This window comes from Aquarana catesbeiana, linkage group LG01 (assembly GCF_042186555.1).
Source record: "Aquarana catesbeiana isolate 2022-GZ linkage group LG01, ASM4218655v1, whole genome shotgun sequence".
NCBI classification, from domain to species: Eukaryota; Metazoa; Chordata; class Amphibia; order Anura; family Ranidae; genus Aquarana; species Aquarana catesbeiana.
The window spans coordinates 82,111,198-82,132,098 of NC_133324.1; the positions used below are offsets into that span (position 1 = coordinate 82,111,198).

General features: G+C 42.6%; 1 protein-coding gene across 2 annotated transcripts in view; it reads left to right on the top strand.

The window, feature by feature from the left end:
• RAI14 (retinoic acid induced 14) overlaps positions 1 to 20,901 on the top strand; it is a 277,999-nt gene that overhangs the window by 255,327 nt on the left and 1,771 nt on the right. For both annotated transcript variants that reach the window (XM_073620881.1, XM_073620891.1), the window contains 2 exons: positions 10,758 to 10,907; positions 18,902 to 18,967. In XM_073620881.1, coding sequence (XP_073476982.1) covers positions 10,758 to 10,907; positions 18,902 to 18,967 — 216 coding nt within the window. The remainder of the gene's footprint in view (positions 1 to 10,757; positions 10,908 to 18,901; positions 18,968 to 20,901) is intronic.

A 20,901-nucleotide genomic window follows, 5' to 3' on the forward strand; every position in this document is an offset into this window, starting at 1 on the left:
TAATCCCAAATAAAGTTCAGCTGTTCTAGTAGGTCTTTCTTGATATTTTCTTAGTCGTGTCCTACAGCAAAAGCCATGGTCCGCAGACAGCTTCCAAAGCATCAGAGGGATCTCATTGTTAAAAGGTATCAGTCAGGAGAAGGGTACGCAAGAATTTCCAAGGAATTAGATATACCATGGAACACAGTGAAGACCGTCATCATCAATTGGAGAAAATATGGCACAGCAGTAACATTACCAAGAACTGGACATCCCTCCAAAATTGATGAAAAGACGAGAAGAAAACTGGTCAGGGTGGCTGCAAAGAGGCCTACAGCAACATTAAAGGAGCTGCAGGAATATCTGCCAAGTACTGGCTGTGTTGGTACATGTGACAACAATCTCCCATATTCTTCATATGTCTGGGCTATGGGGTAGAGTGGCAAGACGGAAGCCTTTTCTTACGAAGAAAAACATCCAAGCCCGGGTAATCTTTTTGCAAAAACACATACAGAGTCTCCCAAATGTGTTATGGTCTGATGAAACCATAATACCAAAAGATATGTTTGACGCAAAAATAACACTGCACGTCACCAAAAGAACACCATACCCACCGTGAAGCATGGTGGTGACAGCATCATGGTTTGGGGCTGTTTTTCTTCAGCTGGAACAGAGGCCTTAGTCAAGGTAGAGGGAATTATGAACAGTTCCAAATACCAGTCAATATTGGCACAAAACCTTCAGACTTCTGATAGAAAGCTGAACATGAAGAGGAACTTCATCTTTCAGCATGACAACGACCCAAAGCATACATCCAAATCAACAAAGGAATGGCTTCACCAGAAGAAGCTTAAAGTTTTGGAATGGCCAAGCCAGAGCCCAGACCTGAATCTGATTGAAAATCTGTAAGGTGATCTGAAGAGGGCTGTGCACAGGAGATGCCCTCGCAATCTGACAGATTTGGAATGTTCTTTCAGAGAAGAGTGGGCAAATATTGCCAGGTCAAGATGTGCCATGCTGATAGACTCATAACCAAAAACACTGAGTGCTGTAATAAAATCAAAAGGTGCTTCTACAAAGTATTAGTTTAAGGATGTGCACACTTATGCAACCATATTATTTTCGTTTTTTTAATTTTTTATTCCCTCCACCTAAAAGATTTCAGTTTGTTGTTCAACTGAGTTGTACAGTTTATAGGTCACATTAAAAAGGTGGAAAAAGTTCTGAAATGATTTCTGTTTGTCTCATTTTTTTACATCACAGAAACCTGACATTTTAACAGGGGTGTGTAGACTTTTTATATCCACTGCAGATACCCAACATGTCAAACCTTAAACATGTTAGTACCATATATTTTCCATAGGCGACGCTTTAAAAGCTCCCTATAAGTCATCAGTTTAGCATGAAGGAGGTCTGTTGCTAGAATTACTGCTTTCATTCCAGCATGCGTGGCAATATGTAACGTGTGTATCGCAATTAACATTTTCAGGTGTAGGCGCCCTGCCGGGAGCGTTTGTTTGTACGTGCGTATATGTGAGGGTCCTCAATTTTGTTTTTTTTGAGGGGGGGGGTGATTTTATGTGCTTGGGTGTAACTTTTTTATTTATTTTTTAATAAATTAATAAAAAAAAATTTCCATCACATAAGGGAGAATAGGGACAGGTTCTCTTTAAAGCAGAATTAAACCCATCAATTTAACAGTTTAAAAAAAACTGTTACATACCTGGCATTTGCTGGGAATGTAACTGTCGGTTGTGCTCTCAATCAAACTGTCAAACTATCCAATGTCTGGTGTCATAACGGATCACATGTGCAGCACCATGGCAGTTAAAGATTAACCACTTAAGAACCGCCCCGCATACATTTACTGCGGCAGGACGGCGCTTAAGCGCAAAATCACGTACCTGTACGTGATCGCTGTTGGCTCTGGGGTGCGCGCGATGGCCACCGGGACCCGCCAATCGTTCAGAGGAGAGACAGAACAACGGTCTGCCTATGTAAACAAAGCAGACCGCCGTTCTGTGAGGGAGGAAAATAGAGATCTTGTGTTTCTGCTATGCAGAAACATGGATCTCTGTTTTTCTCCAGTGTCAGCATTCCCCCCACAGTTAGAAATCACTCCCTAGGAGCACACTTAACCCTTTGATCGCCCCTGATGTTAACCCCTTCCCTGCCAGTGTCATTTATACAGTGACAGTGCATTTTTTTTTTAGCATTGATCACTGTATTGGTGTCACTGGTCCCCAAAAAGTGTCAGTGTCAGATTTGGCCACCGCAATGTCGCAGTCCCGTTAAAAATCGTTAATCACCGCCATTACTAGTAAAAAATAATTAAAAAAATTAAAAGTCCATAAATCTATCCCATAGTTTGTAGACGCTATAACTTTTGCACAAACCAATCAATATACGCTTTTTGGGATTATTAGCGGTTCAAAAAACGCCCCTCTCCATTGAAATGAATGAGCAGCACTTTGAAAGGGCGTGACCTTAAAAAAAGCGCCCCGCTAGCACCCGAAAAGTGCCTCTAAAACGCTGCTAAAGCAACGCAAAAACAACCAGCACTTTATTGGCACTTCAGTATGAAAGGGGTCTTATTGTGTTAGCATAAACTTTTTTTTTTTTTTTTTTTTTTTTTTTTTTTTTTTTACTGATGGGGGCATGGAGGCTTTTGGAAGAGTTTACTGGCCCCTTGTGTTGAAGGTTGAGAACCACTGGCTTAGATACTTCATTAAAATGTAAACCTTCGTCTCTCTACCATATAATGTACCTTTATTGCTGCCCATGTCCCCATTGGTGGGGGATTTCCCTTCACTTCCTTTTTTTTCTGACACAAATGAAATAGAGTGAGACTTACTATAGAGAGGAGATTTACTAAAACTGTACATTTTACCCAATCAGCTTCTAGGTTTTATTAACAAAGCTTAATTGAATGAGGTGAAGTTGAAAGCTGATTGGTTACTATGCACAGCAGCTGCATCAGATTCTGTGTGCACCAGTTTTAGTAAATCTCAGCCATTCTGTCTGAGACCCATTAAACAAGCAGGGCATAGGGAGAATATATATATACGAATGGGGATACAGACAACATTATAGTGAAAGTAAAGGCTAAGACTAACTATTCTATTGTTCTTAACCTGTATAAAAAATTTTGGGCATTCCACTATTTTTTAATTGTTCCGGTCCATTCACGTGATCTGCCAGCTCCGGCTACCCTGTGTCATAGAGCGCTCAACAATGGTTGTGAATTCCCAGAGCCATTATATCACCCATGTCTCCCATGTGCCGGTCATTGTCGGTGCTCCCTCCTCTCCCCTGCAGCAGCCTCTCACTGACGCAGGGGAGCCAGAGCTGCAGGATCGCATGACCAGAGCGGGTTAAAAATACGTAAGTACACAGATTTTCTTTTTTTTTTTTATAAAGGGAATGCAGGATAGATAGAAGGAGGGGGGAAGACAACCTTTTTAAGAACAGTTATGCCCCGTACACACGATCGGATTTTCCGATGGAAAATGTCCGATCGGAGCGTGTTGTCGGAAATTCCGACCGTGTGTGGGCTCCATCGGACATTTTCCATCGGATTTTCCGACACACAAAGTTGGAGAGCAGGAGATAAAATTTTCGATCATGTGTACACAAATCCGACGGACAAAGTGCCACGCATGCTCAGAATAAATAAAGAGATGAAAGCTATTGGCCACTGCCCCGTTTATAGTCCCGACGTACATGTTTTACGTCACCGCGTTTAAAACGATCGGATTTTCCGACAACTTTGTGTGACCGTGTGTATACAAGACAAGTTTGAGCCAACATCCGTCAGAAAAAATCCTAGGATTTTGTTGTCGGAATGTCCGAACAAAGTCCGACCGTGTGTACAGGGCATTAGAGTTAGTGTTATCTTCCACTTTAAGACTTTGACAAAGGTTCTGTTCCTTCCAAGGTGAATGTGTGAAAGGCGAAAACATGTTCTCGATTAAAATAGAAGCATAGCATTTTGTATGAACATTTCACCATTAATACCCTAAGCTGGCCGCTGCGATGTTGTGATCTGATTTTTGGCCGCAGTTCCTTGGTAGTAATGTTTTGGTCATAATATTATATATTGATATATCCTGTAACTGTTATTAGTAATTGGAACAAAGTTCCATTGTAGAGTGTGACATACAACTGTAGGAGGATCAGTAACGTTTTATCTTAAAGCAGCCTGTAGATTATGCGATTTTCTTTCCTTCCAACATGGGTTGCAGGAAAGAAAATCGGTTGATTTCCCCATCAACACAGCTAGTATTGACCACAGTGCTATTGTGTTCTGGCAGAGGGAGGCGGGGGGGGGGGGGATGGGGTTCAGATGTGGGGAGCCTTCCTGGCCCGGCAGAACACAATGATTACTGCTACTCTACATTCAGCCTTAGGCTACGCTCACACTAGCCTATGTGGTAAAACAGTGTTTTGCTGTGCAGGATAGTGACAGTGCCGCTCTGTCAAAGATCAGTGCACTGTGTTACGCTGCTGTACGGTGACATGTGGTGCCATCCAGTGCGCTGCACAAAAATGTAGGCATGTCTCATATTTCCGCAGCTCACCAAACGGCACATCATACCAGCATTGTGGTGTGAACGGGGCACATAGAAAACAAAGGCGAAGGCAGAGATCAAATGAGCTGGACGACTTTAAGTATGCAGGACTGGCGAGCAGAATCAACAACAGCTGGGTAACTGTGGAGAGAAATGAGAGCTGGCAATTAGCCGACAGCTGAGCGGCCAGCTCAGAGACGGAAGGGCTGAGCCCAGCCCTGACACATACCCTCCACACTCCTCTCCTATTCATACTGCCCACTGCCATACCCTCCACACTCCTCCCCTATTCCTACTGCCCACTGTCATACCCTCTACAATCCTCTCCTATTCATATTGCCCACTGTCATCCCCTCCACACTCCTCTCATATTCATACTGCCCATTGTCATACTCTCCACGATCCATTCCTGTACATACTTCCCATTGTCATACCCTCCACACTTCTCTCCTATTCATACTGCCCACTGAAATACCCTCTGCACTCCTCTCCTGCACATGCTGCCCATTGTCATACCTTTCACACTTCTCTCCTATTCATACTGCCCACTGTCATCCCCTCCACATGCCTCCTGTTCATACTGCTCACTGTCATACTCTCCACAATCCTCTCCTGTTCATACTGCCCACTGTCATCCTCTCCTGTTCATACTGCCCACTGTCATACCCTCCACACTCCTTTCCTGTACATGCTGCCCATTGTCATACTCTCCACAATGCTCTCCTCTACATACTTGCCATTGTCATACCCTCCACACTCCTCTCCTATTCATACTGCCCACTGCCATACCCTCTACACTCCTCTCCTGCACATGCTGCCCATTGCCATACCTTTCACACTTCTCTCCTATTCATATTGCCTGCTGTCATACCCTCTGCACTTCTCTCCTGCATATACTGCTCTCTGTCATACCATTTGCATTATTCACAGTGCATCCGGAAAGTATTCACAGCGCTTCACTTTTTCCACATTTTGTTATGTTACAGCCTTGTTCCAAAATGGATTAAATTCATTATTTTCCTCAAAATTCTACAAACAATACCCCATAATGACAACGTGAAAGTTTTTTTAAACCTTTGCAAATGTATTAAAAATAAAAAAACGAAACAAATCCCATGTACATAAGTATTCACAGCTTTTGCCATGACACTGAAAATTGAACTCAAGTGCATCCTATTTCCACCGATCATCCTTGAGATGTTTCTACAACTTGATTGGAGTCCAGCTGTGGTAAATTCAGTGGATTGGACATGATTTGGAAAGGCACACACCTGTCTATATAAGGTCCCACAGTTAACAGTCCATGTCAGAGCACAAACCAAACCATGAAGTCCAAGGAATTGTCTGTAGACCTCCAAGACAGGATTGTATCCAGGCACAGATCTGGGGAAGGGTACAGAAAAACTTCTGCATCATTGAAGGTCCCAATGAGCACAGTGGCTTCCATCATCCATAAATAGAAGACAGTTGGAACCACCAGGACTCTTTCTAGAGTGGGCTGCCCCGCCAAACAGAGCTGCAGTGTTTCTCTTTGGAGAGAGGAGAACCTTTCAGAAGAACAACCATCTCTGCAGCACTCCACCAATCAGGCCTGTATGGTAGGGTGGCCAGATGGAAGCCACTCCTCAATAAAAAGGCACATGACAGCCCGCCTGGAGTTTGCCAAAAGGCACCTGGAGGACTCTGACCATAAGAAATTAAATTCTCTTGTCTAATGAAACAAAGATTGAACTATTTGGCCTGAATAGCAAGCATCATGTCTAGAGGAAACCAGGCACCGTTCATCACCTATCCAATACCATCCCTACAGTGAAGCATGGTGGTGGCAACATGCTGTGGGGATGTTTTTCAGCGGCAGGAACTGGGAGACTACTCAGGATAGAGGGAAAGATGAATGCAGCAATGTACAGAGACATCCTTGATGAACACCTGCTCCAGATCGCTCTGGACCTCAGGCAAAGGTTCATCTTCCAACAGGACAATGACCCTTAGCACACAGCCAAGATAACAAAGGAGTGGTTACGGGACAACTCTGTGAATGTCCTTGAGTGGCCCAGCCAAAGCCTAGAGTTGAACCCGATTTGAATATCTCTAGAGAGATCTGAAAATGGCTGTGCGCTGACGCTCCCCATCCAACCTGATGGAGCTTAAAGCGGGGGTCCACCTATCTATCGTTTTTTTTTTTTTTTTGAGTTCATTCACAAACTTTTCTTCTCAGCATTACATACTCACATATTGTGTGTAATATGTCCGCCTGTGTCAGATTTCGTCGGAAAGAATAACTTATATTATTCACTGCAGGCGGTTTCCATCTTCATTGTGGGCATTTGAAGCCCACAAGCGTTTATTTCCTGGATGCGGTGAATGCTGTGCTCCCAGCATTCACCGCTCGTTCCCGCACATGCTCAGTGGCATCCTGGGAAGCCTGAGACTAGCTCCCAGGAGTCTGGGAGAGGCTAGAAACACGCCTACTACCATGGGAGGAGAACCAGGAAAGGCAAAGAAGAATAGAAAAATAAAACGTAATTACGGCGATTTAAATTTTTTTAAACGGCATGTCAGCATCTAGGCAAGGAAGAGAATACAGACAGATATTGTTCAAAATTTGGTCCTGCAAAGAAGAATGGGAGAAACTGCCCCAAAATAGGTGTGCCAAGTTTGTAGCATCATATTCAAAAAGACTTCAGGCTGTAATTGGTGCCAAAGGTGCTTCAACAAAGTATTAAGCAAAGGTGGTGAATAGTTATGTACATGGGATTTTTTTCCTTTTTTATTTTTAATAAATTTGCTAAGATTTCAAACAAACTTCTTTCACGTTGTCACTATGGGGTATTGTTTGTAGAATGTTGAGGAATATAATTAATTTAATCCATTTTGGAATAAGGCTGTAACATAACAAAAAAATAAAAATATGTGGAAAAAGTGAAGCGCTGTGAATACTTTCCAGATGCTCTGTATATATATATATATATAGGTGCATCTCATAAAATGTATAATATCGTCAAAAGGTTCATTTATTTTAGTAATTCAATTCAAAAAGTGAAACTCATATATTTTATATAGATGTTTTACACACAGAGTGATATATTTCAAGCATTTCTTTCTTTTAAATTTGATGATTATGGCTTACAGCTGGTGAAAAAACAAAATTCAGTATCTCAGAAAATTAGAATATTACATAAAACCGATATTAAAAAAAAAGGATTTTTAATACAGAAATGTTGGCTTACTAAAAAGTACAGTATTTCACAAAAGTGAGTACACCCCTCACATTTTTGTAAATATTTTATAATATCTTTTCATGTGACAACAGTGAAGAAATGACACTTTGCTCCAATGTAAAGTAGTGAGTGTACAGCTTGTATAACGGTGTAAATTTGCTGTCCCCTCAAAATAACTCAACACACAGCCATTAATGTCTAAACCTGTGGCAACAAAAGTGAGTACACCCCTAATGAAAATGTCCAAATTGGGCCCAAAGTGTCAATATTTTGTGTGGCCACCATTATTTTCCTGCACTGCCTTAACCCTCTTGGGAATGGAGTTCACCAGAGCTTCACAGGTTGGCACTGGAGTCCTCTTCCACTCCTCAATGATGACATCACGGAGCTGGTGGATGTTAGAGACCTCGCGCTCCTCCACCTTCCGTTTGAGGATGCCCCACAGATGCTCAATAGGGTTTAGGTCTGGAGACATGCTTGGCCAGTCCATCACCTTTACCCTCAGCTTCTTTAGCAAGGCAGTGGAAGGCTTGGAAGTGTGTTTGGGGTCATTATCATGTTGGAATACTGCCCTGCGGCCCAGTCTTCGAAAGGAGGGGATTATACTCTGCTTCAGTGTGTCACAGATCATTTTGGCATTCATGGTTCTCTCACACGCTTGACACCATCTGAAGCAAATAAGTTTATCTTGGTCTCATCAGACCACAGGACATGGTTCCAGTAATCCATGTCCTTAGTTTGCTTGTCTTCAGCAAACTGTTTGCGACCTTTCTTGTATCATCTTTAGAAGACGCTTCCTTCTGGGAGGACAGCCAAGAAGACCAATTTGATGCAGTGTGCAGCGTATGGTCTGAGCACTGACAGGCTGACCTCCCACCCCTTCAACCTCTGCAGCAATGCTGGCAGCACTCATACGTCTATTTCCCAAAGACAACTTCTGGATATGACGTTGAGCATGTGCACTCAACTTCTTTGGTCAGGGTCTTGGCAATCGTCTTATAGCCTAGGCCATCTTTATGTAGAGCAACAATTCTTTTTCTTCAGATCCTCAGAGAGTTCTTTGCTATGAAGTGTCATGTTGATCTTCCAGTGACCAGTATGAGGGAGTGAGAGCGATAACACCAAATTTAACAGACCTGCTCCCCATTCACTCCTGAGACCTTGTAACACTAATGAGTCACATGACACCGGGGAGGGAAAATAGCTAATTGGGCCCAATTTGGACATTTTCACTTAGGAGTGTACTCACTTTTGTTGCCAGCGGTTTAGACATTAATGGCTGTGTGTTGAGTTATTTTGAGGGGACAGCAAATTTACACTGTTATACAAGCTGCACACTCACTACTTTACATTGTACAAAGTGTCATTTCTTCAGTGTTGTCACATGAAAATATATAATAAAATATTTACAAAAATGTGAGGGGTGTACTCACTTTTGTGAGATACTGTATGTCCATGTACAGTATAGTATGCACTCCATTCTTAGGGCTCCTTTTGCACGAATTACTGCATCAGTGTGGTGTGGCACTGCTGTGTTTTTTAATGGAAGCCCAGGTTGCTTTGTTAGCGGCCCTCAGCTTGTCTGCATTGTTGGGTCTGGTGTCTCTCATCTTCCTCTTGACAATACCCCACAGATTCTCTATGGGGTTTAGGTCAGTGGCCAATCAAGCACAGTGATACCATGATGACTAAACCAAGTATTGGTACTTTTGGCAGTGTGGTCAGGTGCCAAGTCCTGCTGGAAAATGAAATCAGCATCTCCATAAAGCTGCTCAGCAGGGGGAAGCATGAAGTGCTGTAGAATTTCCTGGTAGAGGGCTGCATTGACTTTGGACTTGATAAAACACAGTGGACCAACACCAGAGATGACATGGCTCCCCAAATCATCACTGACTGTGGAAAATGTTGCATTTCATTTGGAAATCAAGGTCCCAGAGTCTGGAGGAAGAGTGGAGAGGCCCAGAATCCAAGTTACATGAGGTCCAGTGTGAAGTTTTCAAAATTAGTTAAGATTTGGAGAGCCATGTCATCTGCTGGTGTTGGTCCACTGTGTTTTACAAGTCCAAAGCTAGTGCAGCTCTCTACCAGGAAATTCTACAGCACTTCATGCTTCCCTCTGCTGACCAGCTATATGGAGATGCTGATTTAGTTTTCCATCAGGACTTGGCACCTGCCCACACTGCCAAAAGTACCAATACTGTTTTAATGATCATGGTATCACTGTGCTTGATTGGCCAGCAAACTCCCCTGATCTAAACCCCATAGAGAATCTGTGGGGTATTGTCAAGAGGAAGATGAGAGACACCAGACCCAACAATGCAGATGAGCTGAAAGACTCTATCAAAGTAACCTGGACTTCCATAACACCTCAGCAGTGCCACAGGCTGATCGTCTCCATGCCACGCCGCATTGATGCAGTAATTCATGCAAAAGGAGTCCCCGACCCAGTATTGAGTGCATACTATACTGTACATGGACATACTTTTCAGTAAGTCAACATTTCTGTGTTAAAAATCCTTTTTTTTTTCATTGGTCTTATGTAATATTCTAGTTTTCTGAGATACTGAATTTTGGGTTTTCACTAGCTGTAAGCAATAATCATCAAAATGAAAAGAAAGAAATGCTTGAAATATATCACTCTCTGTGTAACGCATCTATATAAAATATATGAGTTTCACCTTTTGAATTGAATTACTGAAATAATATAACTTTTTGATGATATTCTAATTATATGAGATGCACTTGTAGAAAGTGGAAAGCCTCAATAATGTGCTTCTGAAGCTCCACTGCATTGCTCAGAAAGAGGCAGAGCCGCTCAGAGCACTGTAACAGCCCTGGAGCTACTTTATAACGGGGGGGACAGTTGATTATCAGGGCTTATGAAAGGAGAGATCCCTACAGAGATCCCTACAGATCCACAAGCCTTAATTATACTTTTAACTCATTAATGAATGTGCTGCTAATCAATACACATCTGATCTTACAGATTAATGAGCTGACAAAGGAGGTGAGCAAACTGAAAGAAGCACTGAACAGCCTATCACAGCTGTCCTTTACCACAAGCACTCCTAAGAGACAGACCCAGCAACTGGAATCACTACAGCAGCAAGTCAAACAACTGCAGAACCAGTTGGTGGTAAGTACATCACTCCAACATTTACTTACATTTCTCTCATATATATTTAAAGGGTCATTCCTAAAAAAAAAATAATAATAATAATAATAATAAGTGGGGTGAATCGCCATCTTTTTGTATTAGGGCTCATTCACATGTGCTTTGATCTCTGAAGAATGATCCACATTCGGATCAGTCTTCACAGAGCATTTGACAGGCCACAAGGAGGTATCTTATTGTCTCCTCGCTGCCCATTTCAACACCTTGAACCCCACAATATTGCACACAGTTGCAGGACGGTTGCAAATCGGCCCCATTTCTGCCATAGCTGCAAATCATCGCTCCTACAGCATGAGTACCTTCCCGGCCGCCGCTTCTCAGCTATAGGGGGAGCAGTTGGGGTGAGAAGGGGGGGGGGGGTCATAAAAATGCATCCCAACCATGGTGTTTTACTGCCCTTCAACAGCAGGTGTGAATGAGCCCTTAATTTTGAGTCTCCCAAAGGCAAAGTCTCTAAACTGACACCAAAGGCGAAGATGTCAGTGTGCGTCCTGCCCCCCAATTGGGACAGATTATGCTTGCACATACAGTGGTTGTTTTTTCAGAGTACAGAAATGGCCCTAGGGTTGTCACCTTTTGGTCCATGGAAAACTGAATCAGAAGGGGGTACAAAATGATGTGAGCCACTCAGGCTTTGAAGGAGGGCTAGTCCTCTGTCCAGTGCGGCTAGGGAAGGAGCTTGTCCTTGCTCCAAACATTAATGTAGGGTAAGAAGCATGTTCCAAAAGCTGCACATTGAGGCAGACACACTGTAAAGTGGTATATGGCAACCTCAGCCTGGGCTCCAACCAGGCCATTCCCCCAACGCATTTCACTCAACCCCTTGGAATCCCCATGATTAACCACTTGCTAACCGCCCTATAGCACTTTTACTGCTACAGGACGGCAGCTGTGGTCCAAATCACGTGTGTGTGTGTATATATATATATATATATATATATATATATATTATATATATATCTCACAAAAGTGAGTAGTCCTCTTACATATTTGTAAATATTTTATTATATCTTTTCATGTGACAACACTGAAGAAATGACACTTTGCTACAATGTAAAGTAGTGAGTGTACAGCTTGTATAACAGTGTAAATTTGCTGTCGCTCAAAATAACTCAACACACAGCCATTAATGTCTAAGATGCTGGCTACAAAAGTGAGTACACCCCTAAGTGAAAATGTCCAAATTGGGCCCAAAGTGTCAATATATTGTGTGGTCACCATTATTTTTCAGCACTGCCTTAACCCTCTTGGGCATGGAGTTCACCAGAGCTTCACAGGTTGCCACTGAAGTCCTCTTCTACTCCTCCATGATGACATCACGGAGCTGGTGGATGTAAGGCCCCTTTCACACTGGGGCGGTGGGGGCGTCAGCGGTACAACAGCGCTATTTTTAGCGCTGCTGTACCGTCGTTCTTGCAGCGGTATTCGGCCGCTAGCGGTGCGGTTTTAACCCCCGCTGGCGGCCGAAAAAGGGTTAAAATCCCTCGTACAGCGCAGCTATAGCCGCGGTATAGCCGCGCTGTCCCATTGATTTCAATGGGCAGGAGCGGTGAAGGAGCAGTGAATACACCGCTCCTTCACTGCTCCAAAAAAGCGGTTTGCATGACTTTTTTCACCGTCCTGCCTGCGCACCGTTACAGTGTGAAAGCCCGAGGGCCTTCGGGCTTTCACACTGAACAAACAGCGGAGGCTGTTTAGGGGCGGTTTGCAGGCGGTATTTTTAGCGCAATACCGCCTGCAAACCGCCCCAGTGTGAAAGGGGTCTTAGAGACCTTGCACTCCTCCACCTTCCATTTGAGGATGCCCAACAGATGCTCAATAAGGTTTAGGTCTGGAGACATGCTTGGCCAGTCCACCAACTTTACCATTCTTTAGCAAGGCAGTGGTCATCTTGGAGGTGTGTTTGGGGTTGTTATCATGTTGGAATACTGCCCTGCAGCCCAGTCTCTGAAGGGAGGAGGTCATGCTCTCTTTGTACTTTGTACTCACCTGGTTGCCGCCACACACGCTTGACACCATCTGAACCAAACATGACATCAGGGAGGGAAAATGGCTAATTGAGCCCAATTTGGACATTTTCACTTAGGGATGTACTTATTTTTGTTGCCAGCGGTTTAGACATTAATGGCTGTGTGTTGAGTTATTTTGAGGGGACAGCAAATGTACACTGTTATACAAGCTGTACACTCACTACTTTACATTGTAGAAAAAGTGTCATTTCTTTAGTGTTGTCACATGAAAAGATAAAATAAAATATTTACAAAAATGTGAGGGGTGTACTCAATTTTGTGAGATACTGTGTATATATATATATATATATATGTGTGTGTGTGTATGTATGTATATACATACAGTGTTCCCTTTTGACGGGGGAAGGGATGGATTGTTTGTTCCTGCAAAGCAGGGACTCAAATCCATCTCTACCCTTTGTAAAATACAGCACACAAGTAAACACAAACACTGGCTAGGCACACATTTAACCCTTTGATCACCCTAGATGTTTAGCCCCTTCCCAGCCAGTGTCATTAGTACAGTGACAGTGCATATTTTTAGCACTAATCACTGTATTAGTGTCATTGGTTCCCACAAAGCGTCAAAAGTGTCAGTTAGTGTCCGATTGTCTGCCGCAATATCGCAGTCCCGCTATGAGCAGCTGATCACCGCCATTAGTAGTATAAAAAAAATAAAAATTCCAGCATATATCCCAAAGTTTGTAGACGCTATAACGTAAAGCATAAACAAATCAATATACGCTTATTGGGATTTTTTTTTTTACCAAAAACGTGGCGGAATACATATTAGCCTACATTTATGAAGAAACTTGATTTTTTACAATGGTTTTTTTATTGGATATGTTTTATAGCAGAAAATTAAAAAAATATGTATTTTTTTCAAAATCGTCGTTCTTTTTTAATTCATAGCGCAAAAAATAAACAACGCAGAGGTGATCAAATACCACCAAAAAAAAGCTCTATTTGTGCTCTATTTGTGGGGGGGAAAAAAGAACATCAGTTTTATTTGGGTACAGTTTTGCACGACCACGCAATTGTCAGTTAAATTAACGCAGTGCCGTATCGCAAAAAGTGGCCTGGTCATAAAGGGGGGGGTAAATCTTCCAGAGATCAAGTGGTTAAAGGAACAGGATCAAGTGGTTAAGCTCCTAGAGTTGGAGCGAAACGCGTTGGGATCATGGCCTGGTTGGAGCCCAGGCTGAGGTTGCCATATACCACTTTATAGCGGGTCTGCCTCGATGTGCAGCTTATGGGACACGTCTCTTACCCTACATTGAATGAGAAGGGTGTTATTGAAATAATTATCTGGGAACTAAAGGAGTTTATAACTCATCCAATGTGCAAATTGTATTTTGCAAGTTGCAACCTTTTATTAAGGTACTGCAATTATATTTATATTTCTGGATTTTAATGATAAACTGGTGCAGCGGAGCACAAGAGACAGCTGTCTGGCCCTATGGTGGAGGTCACATGCCTGATGAAGGGGTCCTGCATGGCTCTGAAACGTTGCTTTCTGCTGTAATTACGTGATCACTGATGAAAGTTTTGGACCCATTTTTTGGAGATCCTGGTGACATTACTTCCTATGGTGGAAGAGACTTCTATCATCATTGTGTTCTCTCCATTCGCGGCATGAAGTAGGAGTCTCTTCTGCCTCAGTGTTGTCCAATTCCTGGCAGTAGGTTGGAGGACATTGCACCAACTTCAGGAATGCAGCTTCTGTTTGGTTTTGAGATTCCCAGGGTGCTCAAGCACATAAATATTCTTGTAGACACCTGCAGGTACCAGCTATAAACTCCTACAGGTATCCTCTGCTTATGCATGTGGTTCGAATTGCACAGACTTGGGACAGGTTTACTTTAAGGCCGGGTTCACACTTATGAAGAGCCGGTTCACACATCTCCACAGTGGCTCCGGTGCAGATTGCACAGGAGTCCTGGTCCATTTCAGGTCCGAATTCAGCAAAAAGATTCAGGCTGAAATCGGACCTGAACCGGTGAATGGAGACGCACCGAACTTCTACTGTGAGCTGCTGCGTGTTCCACCATGAACCCAACCTAAAAAGATCAAGTTCTCCTCTAAACCAGCTACTTTTCAGTCCCCTCTTGTAGGACGCCAACTTTCATAACCAACAATTTTCCAGTTTCTTGTAACAGAACATAAATACAGAGTGTTGATTTCAGTCTATTTAGACTAATAAGAATATATTAGGTGCAACATAATTGTTGGTCTCCTTCTGGAGTCCTGACGTCATGTCTGCATGCCTAAACCTTCATCACGGCTGATGAACTTCTGGTGGCTTTTTCATTATTCCGTCTTCAGTTCTCATTAAAAATAATAATAGTGAAAAAAATAAATAAAAGCAGCTTTGAGCAAAGTCCATATATAGAGATGACAGCCATACCATCTATATGGATTTTGGCCACAAAGTCTTCATACATTTTTTTTTTTAGCTTGTCAGTAAAATAGGATTCAATATAATTTATAAAGAGGTAGGTGGCGCTGCCAAGAAAGTAATATATTGACCAAAGCAATCTTGCTAAAGTTCAAATTGTTACCAAGACTCCAAATGATCATATTGTGCCAAAAACTTCATAAATAAAAATAAAGGGAAACTGAAAACAGTGCTATGTGCCAAAAGTCTTCATCCATAAGCAGAATAAAGTACTAATAAGGAAATGTGTATATATCTATATACACACATCTCATTAAGAGTGCACTAAGAGTTCTCACAGCATTTTTCCATCTATCTAATTGCTTAGCGAGAATAACATGATCCACGGGAGGGCAATAGACTAAATGATCATCCGTTCCCCCGGTGGTCAAAGTGGGGAACTTCCAGACATGTCCACCCACTATATCACATCCAGATACTGCTTTCTAAAACTATGAGAATTATATGCAATTATTGCTACGTACCAAAATCTTCATCCATAAACAGAATAATAAAGTGCTAGTTAAGGAAATGTATGTGTATAAAAAAGCAACACAAAATATATATGTATAAAATCCTATAATAGTCCAAAGTGATTTGTGCAATCAATGTCCATAAACGTGACTCTCCAAAGTGACTGGTGCCGAATTCCAAAGTGACTATATACGACAAATTGGTCACAACTTCTGTGCAGGAAGTGATCAACACTCATGTTCCACACTCACCAGATAGCTGAACCCCTACAGGGGTAAACCACATGTAGTCAGATCAATCTTTGTTCCAGGCATCCAATGCAGGTGCCTCTTCCACAGTGTGTTAAATCACAGGATATCAGCATGTGGATGGATGGAAAGGAGGGACATGCATAGTGTAAGTCTACTTAAAAAAAGGATTTTTTAATTTATAAAAAAGGCACTCACTAGTGCCAAAAGCTTGAATAGAGTAAATTCAGCAGATCTGGGAAGGCGTGTGTTCCACAGACCAGATACAGGAAACCGGATGTGACGTGATTGTCTTCCAAGTTCCTTTTTACGCGTTTTGTCATCTGATGATGAATCGGCAAGGATGTGGAATTCCCTTCCACAGGCGGTGGTCTCAGCGGGGGGCATCGGTAGTTTCAAAAAACTATTAAATAAGCACCTGAACGACCGCAACCTACAGAGATATACAATGTAATACTGACATATAATCACACACATAGGTTGGACTTGATGGACTTGTGTCTTTTTTCGACCTCACCTACTATGTAACTAGCTGCTAATTGTATTGCTCTATAGTAGGGTTTCTTAACCAAAGTTCCATGGCACCCTGGGGTTTCTCCAGAGGTTCTCAGATAAGTTCCCACTGACAACATTGATCTTTTTAGCTATATGTAAGGAGGTAAGGAAGCATTCTTCTCACTCACCATCACACTAATGTATCATGAGTTCTAGATATAGTGATTTTTAGCAGAGGTTCCCTGAAACTGGAAAGTTATTTCAAGGGTTCCTCTGTGTTGAAAAGGTTGAGTAAGGCTGCTCTATAGTAAGCAACACTGTGAATTGTGTTCCAGGCTTTAGTGCAATTCAAGATAATAAGTGAAATTCAATAAAGCCCTAACAACACTTCTGGTGGTTTGACCCTTTAAATGGCCTGCGTCAAATTCAGAAATTACTGCCATCCGTTTTGGTAACCTTCCCACCACATTTGCCACCACATGCAGCAGATTCAGGTAGTTAGTAATAGTGCCACTAAATTCAAAAATAATTGCCTCCAGTTTGTAAATAAGGAAATTGGAAGTAATTAAGACCAGCTGTAAGTTGGTGCACTGGAACAGGCATTGAGGCTGGGTTTACAATATTGCGAATTGAATGCGGGAGCCTGGCTCTCTATGGAGCCGGTTCACATATGTCCACAACAGGTCCGTTGCATTTTGCAGAAAAACGTTGTTGCATCTTTTGGTCCGTTTCAGGTGCAAATTCAGCCCAAAATTCAGGCTGTAATCGGACCTGAAACGGTGAACCAGGACGCACCGGACCCCTGCTGTGAGACGGATCCACCTTAGGTGTGAACCGAGCCTTACTGTGGGGCTGGTTTACTAAAACTGGAGAATCTGGTGCAGTTGTACATGGTAGCCAATCGGCTTCTAACTTCAGCTTGTTCAATTAAACTATGACAATATATCAGCAGTTTTTTCTAGCTGGAAAAAACCCAGAAGTAGTGGGTTTGAGAGGTGTTCCAGCTGTAAAACAGCTCTACCTCTGAAAAAGCTGAAAACAGCTTAAAAACGCAGCTATTCAGCGTTTATCAGCGTTTTTTGAGCCATAAGCTTTTATGGGAGTATAGTTTTCCTAAAAAAAGTAAAAAAGACGATACAGCTAAAAAATGCTGAAAACCGTTAGTGCAAAAACGCTGAAAAACTCACTCTACAGCTTTCTTTATATTGTCCAGTGTGCATAAGGCCTAAGGCACGGTTCACACTGGTCCGACATAACACAAATAACGTTTATATATGTTTGCTAGTGGATGTGAATTTTATCTTTATTTTATACTTACTATTTAGTAAATCCTCTTCTGGCCATTGCCATGATGAATGTGGGCATGTGAAGCCCAATCGCAACTGCTTCCGGGCTTACTGATGGAAAGGTGCATGCTGGGAAACCATGATGCACCTCTCGATATCACGCATGTTCAAAGATCTGGCGGCCGTAGCGCCGATTCTTTAGAAAGTTGCCCGCCCCGTTGTTATGGCAACGGCCTTAAATCGCGTCATTTCCTGTTGGGAAATAATGCGATTTTTGCTCACAGGACTGCCCACTGACTCCTGGGGAATGATGATTCACATTTCCCAGGAGCACAGGCGAGGGAGGAAGCGATGCGGAGCTCCGAGGACCCGGAAGTGGCAGATTAGGAGCCACTACATAGCAACAGGGCGTTTCTGGTGAGTAAAAAAAAATGTTTTCCCCCCAAATGTTTATGAAAGGACTGTGAATATGTAAAACTGTTTTTTTGGGTGGAACTCCACTTTAAACAAAAAAGTTTAATCAATCATTTATCATTTTTATGGTGAACAGTAACCTGGTAAAATCCAGCTTGAACAAGTTGATAATCATTTTAACCCCTTCAAAAGCATGCAGCCTGAGGATTCATTTTTATTATATCATGGATTTATGGTGGATGGAGAAGGCAAATGACAGACAATGAATTTTCAGTTAAAGTACACATTTGCAAGGAGCTGAATATGCAGCAATAAGGGGGAGAATACAAAGGTAGCAAACACTCCTTGTAACTACATTGAGAGACCTGACAAGGTGCCAGCAGGGAATTACTGGCTTTATAAATATTTATCCTAAAGCTTTTATGATTTTTATAAAGCTTGGTTACATACAATATATACAGTAAACATGGGCTGTGTATCTAGACCCGGTACAGCAATGTACAGCACTAACTATATTGTTAGTTTAGCAGCAAATTCCCACCCTGGTTTTTATTCCTATTTATCTATTTATTTATCTATTTGTTTGCTATAGGAGACCAAGAAACAACACCAAGAGATTGTGTCCGTTTACAGAATGCACTTGCTGTATGCAGTTCAGGTAAGGATTTTGGAACACTGGAATTTCTTATCAGGGCAGTGGCGGCTGGTGCTCAAAATTTTGGGGGGGGGTGCAAACAAACTGAAAAAAAAAACCCCATCAATTTCAACCACTGTACCCGTCAAGCGCAGCCACTGTGCCCATCAAGCGCAGCCACTGTGCCATCAAACGCAGCCACTGTACCCATAAATTGCCACCACTGTGCCATCAAACGCAGCTACTGTACCCATCAATTGCTGCCAGTGTGCCCATCAATTGCCGCTACTGTGCCCCATCAATTGACGCTACTGTGCCCTATCAATTGCCGCTACTGTACCCCATCAATTGCTGCCAGTGTGCCCATCAATTGCCGCTACTGTGCCCCATCAAATGCTGCCAGTGTGCATCGCCCGGGAGTCGGGACTTACCTGTCTCACAGCAGGTCACGATGGTGTCGCCCACGCTCCTCGATGTCTCCGGTCCCCTCTATCAGATGTCTAATCACAGCACCTGTTGTTTCAGCCAATCAGGTTACAGGTAACCAGACCCGAGCACCTGATTGGCTGAGAGGCGGGTCAGTGTTAGGAAAGCGATTTATTTGCTTTCCTAACACAACACTGAGTAAACAGCGAATGCACAGCATTGCGCCCGCTGTTTACCATTTCGGACGCCTATTAGAGCTTATGGCTCTAATCAGGATGCTTATTAGAGCCCACGGCTCTATTTAGGCGCTTCAAAAAAAAACAAAACGCTGCTGTAATTCAAGTGCTCGGCGCCCGACACCTGAATAGAGGGCGGCAGCGGCGACCATAGATAGATTCATGCAATGCATAGATAGATTCATGCAATGGTGAGAGAGAGGTGACAGGAGAGAGGGGGCGGCACTCCCGCGCCCTTTATGGATGCACCACCACTGTATCTGGGTATCTGTAAAATATACACAACTGTGCAAAAGTTTTAGGCAGGTGTGAAAAAATGCTGTAAATGAAGAATGCGTTCAAAAATAGAAGTGGTAATAGTTTATTTATATCAATTATCAAAGTGGAAAATAAATGAACAGAGGAGAAATCCTAATCAAATCAATATTATATTTGACTACCATTTGCCTTCAAAACCGCATCAACTCTTCTAGGTACACTTGCACACAGTTTTTGAAGGAACTCAGCAGGTAGGTGGTTCCAAACATCTTGGAGAATTAACCACAGATCTTCTGTGGATGTAGGGTACCTCAAATGATTCTCGAAGATGCTTCTCTCCCTTCATGTAATCTCAGACAGACTGTTGTTCTTTACGCTGAAGATAGTTCTTAATGACATTGGCTGTATGTTTGGGGTTGTTGTCCTTCTACAAAATAAATTTGTGACCAATCACACTCCTCCCTGATGGTTTGGCATGACGGATAAATATCTGCCCTTATTTCTAAGCACTGAGGATACCAATGATCCTGACCAAATTTCCAATTCCATTTGCAGAAATGAAGTTCCAAACTTACAAGGAACCTTTCCCATGCTTGCAGACACTCATTATTGTACCGCTCCCCAGCCCTTCACAAACAAACTGCCTCCTGCTACAGCCAAATATTTCACATTTTGACTCATTAGTCCAGGGCACCTGCTGCCATTTTTCTGCACCCCAGTTCCTATGTTTTCATGCATAGTTGAATCCCTTTTAGCCTTGTTTCCACATCAGAGATATGGCTTTTTGGCCGTAATTCTTTCATGAAGACCACTTCTGGGACAGACATCTCCAGACACAAGATGGGTGTACCTGCTTACCAACACAGGCATGAGATTGTAACCCTTAATGGATGGTGTATTCTGGATTGGGGGAATGCTTTGTTATGTCTTTGGACCTATTTACAAAAAATACCTGCTTAGGGGAGTAAATGTAGAGCCTTATCTATCATGAGATAAGGCGTGTTGTGGGGTTATGGAGATGCTGTCAAGTTTCCATTT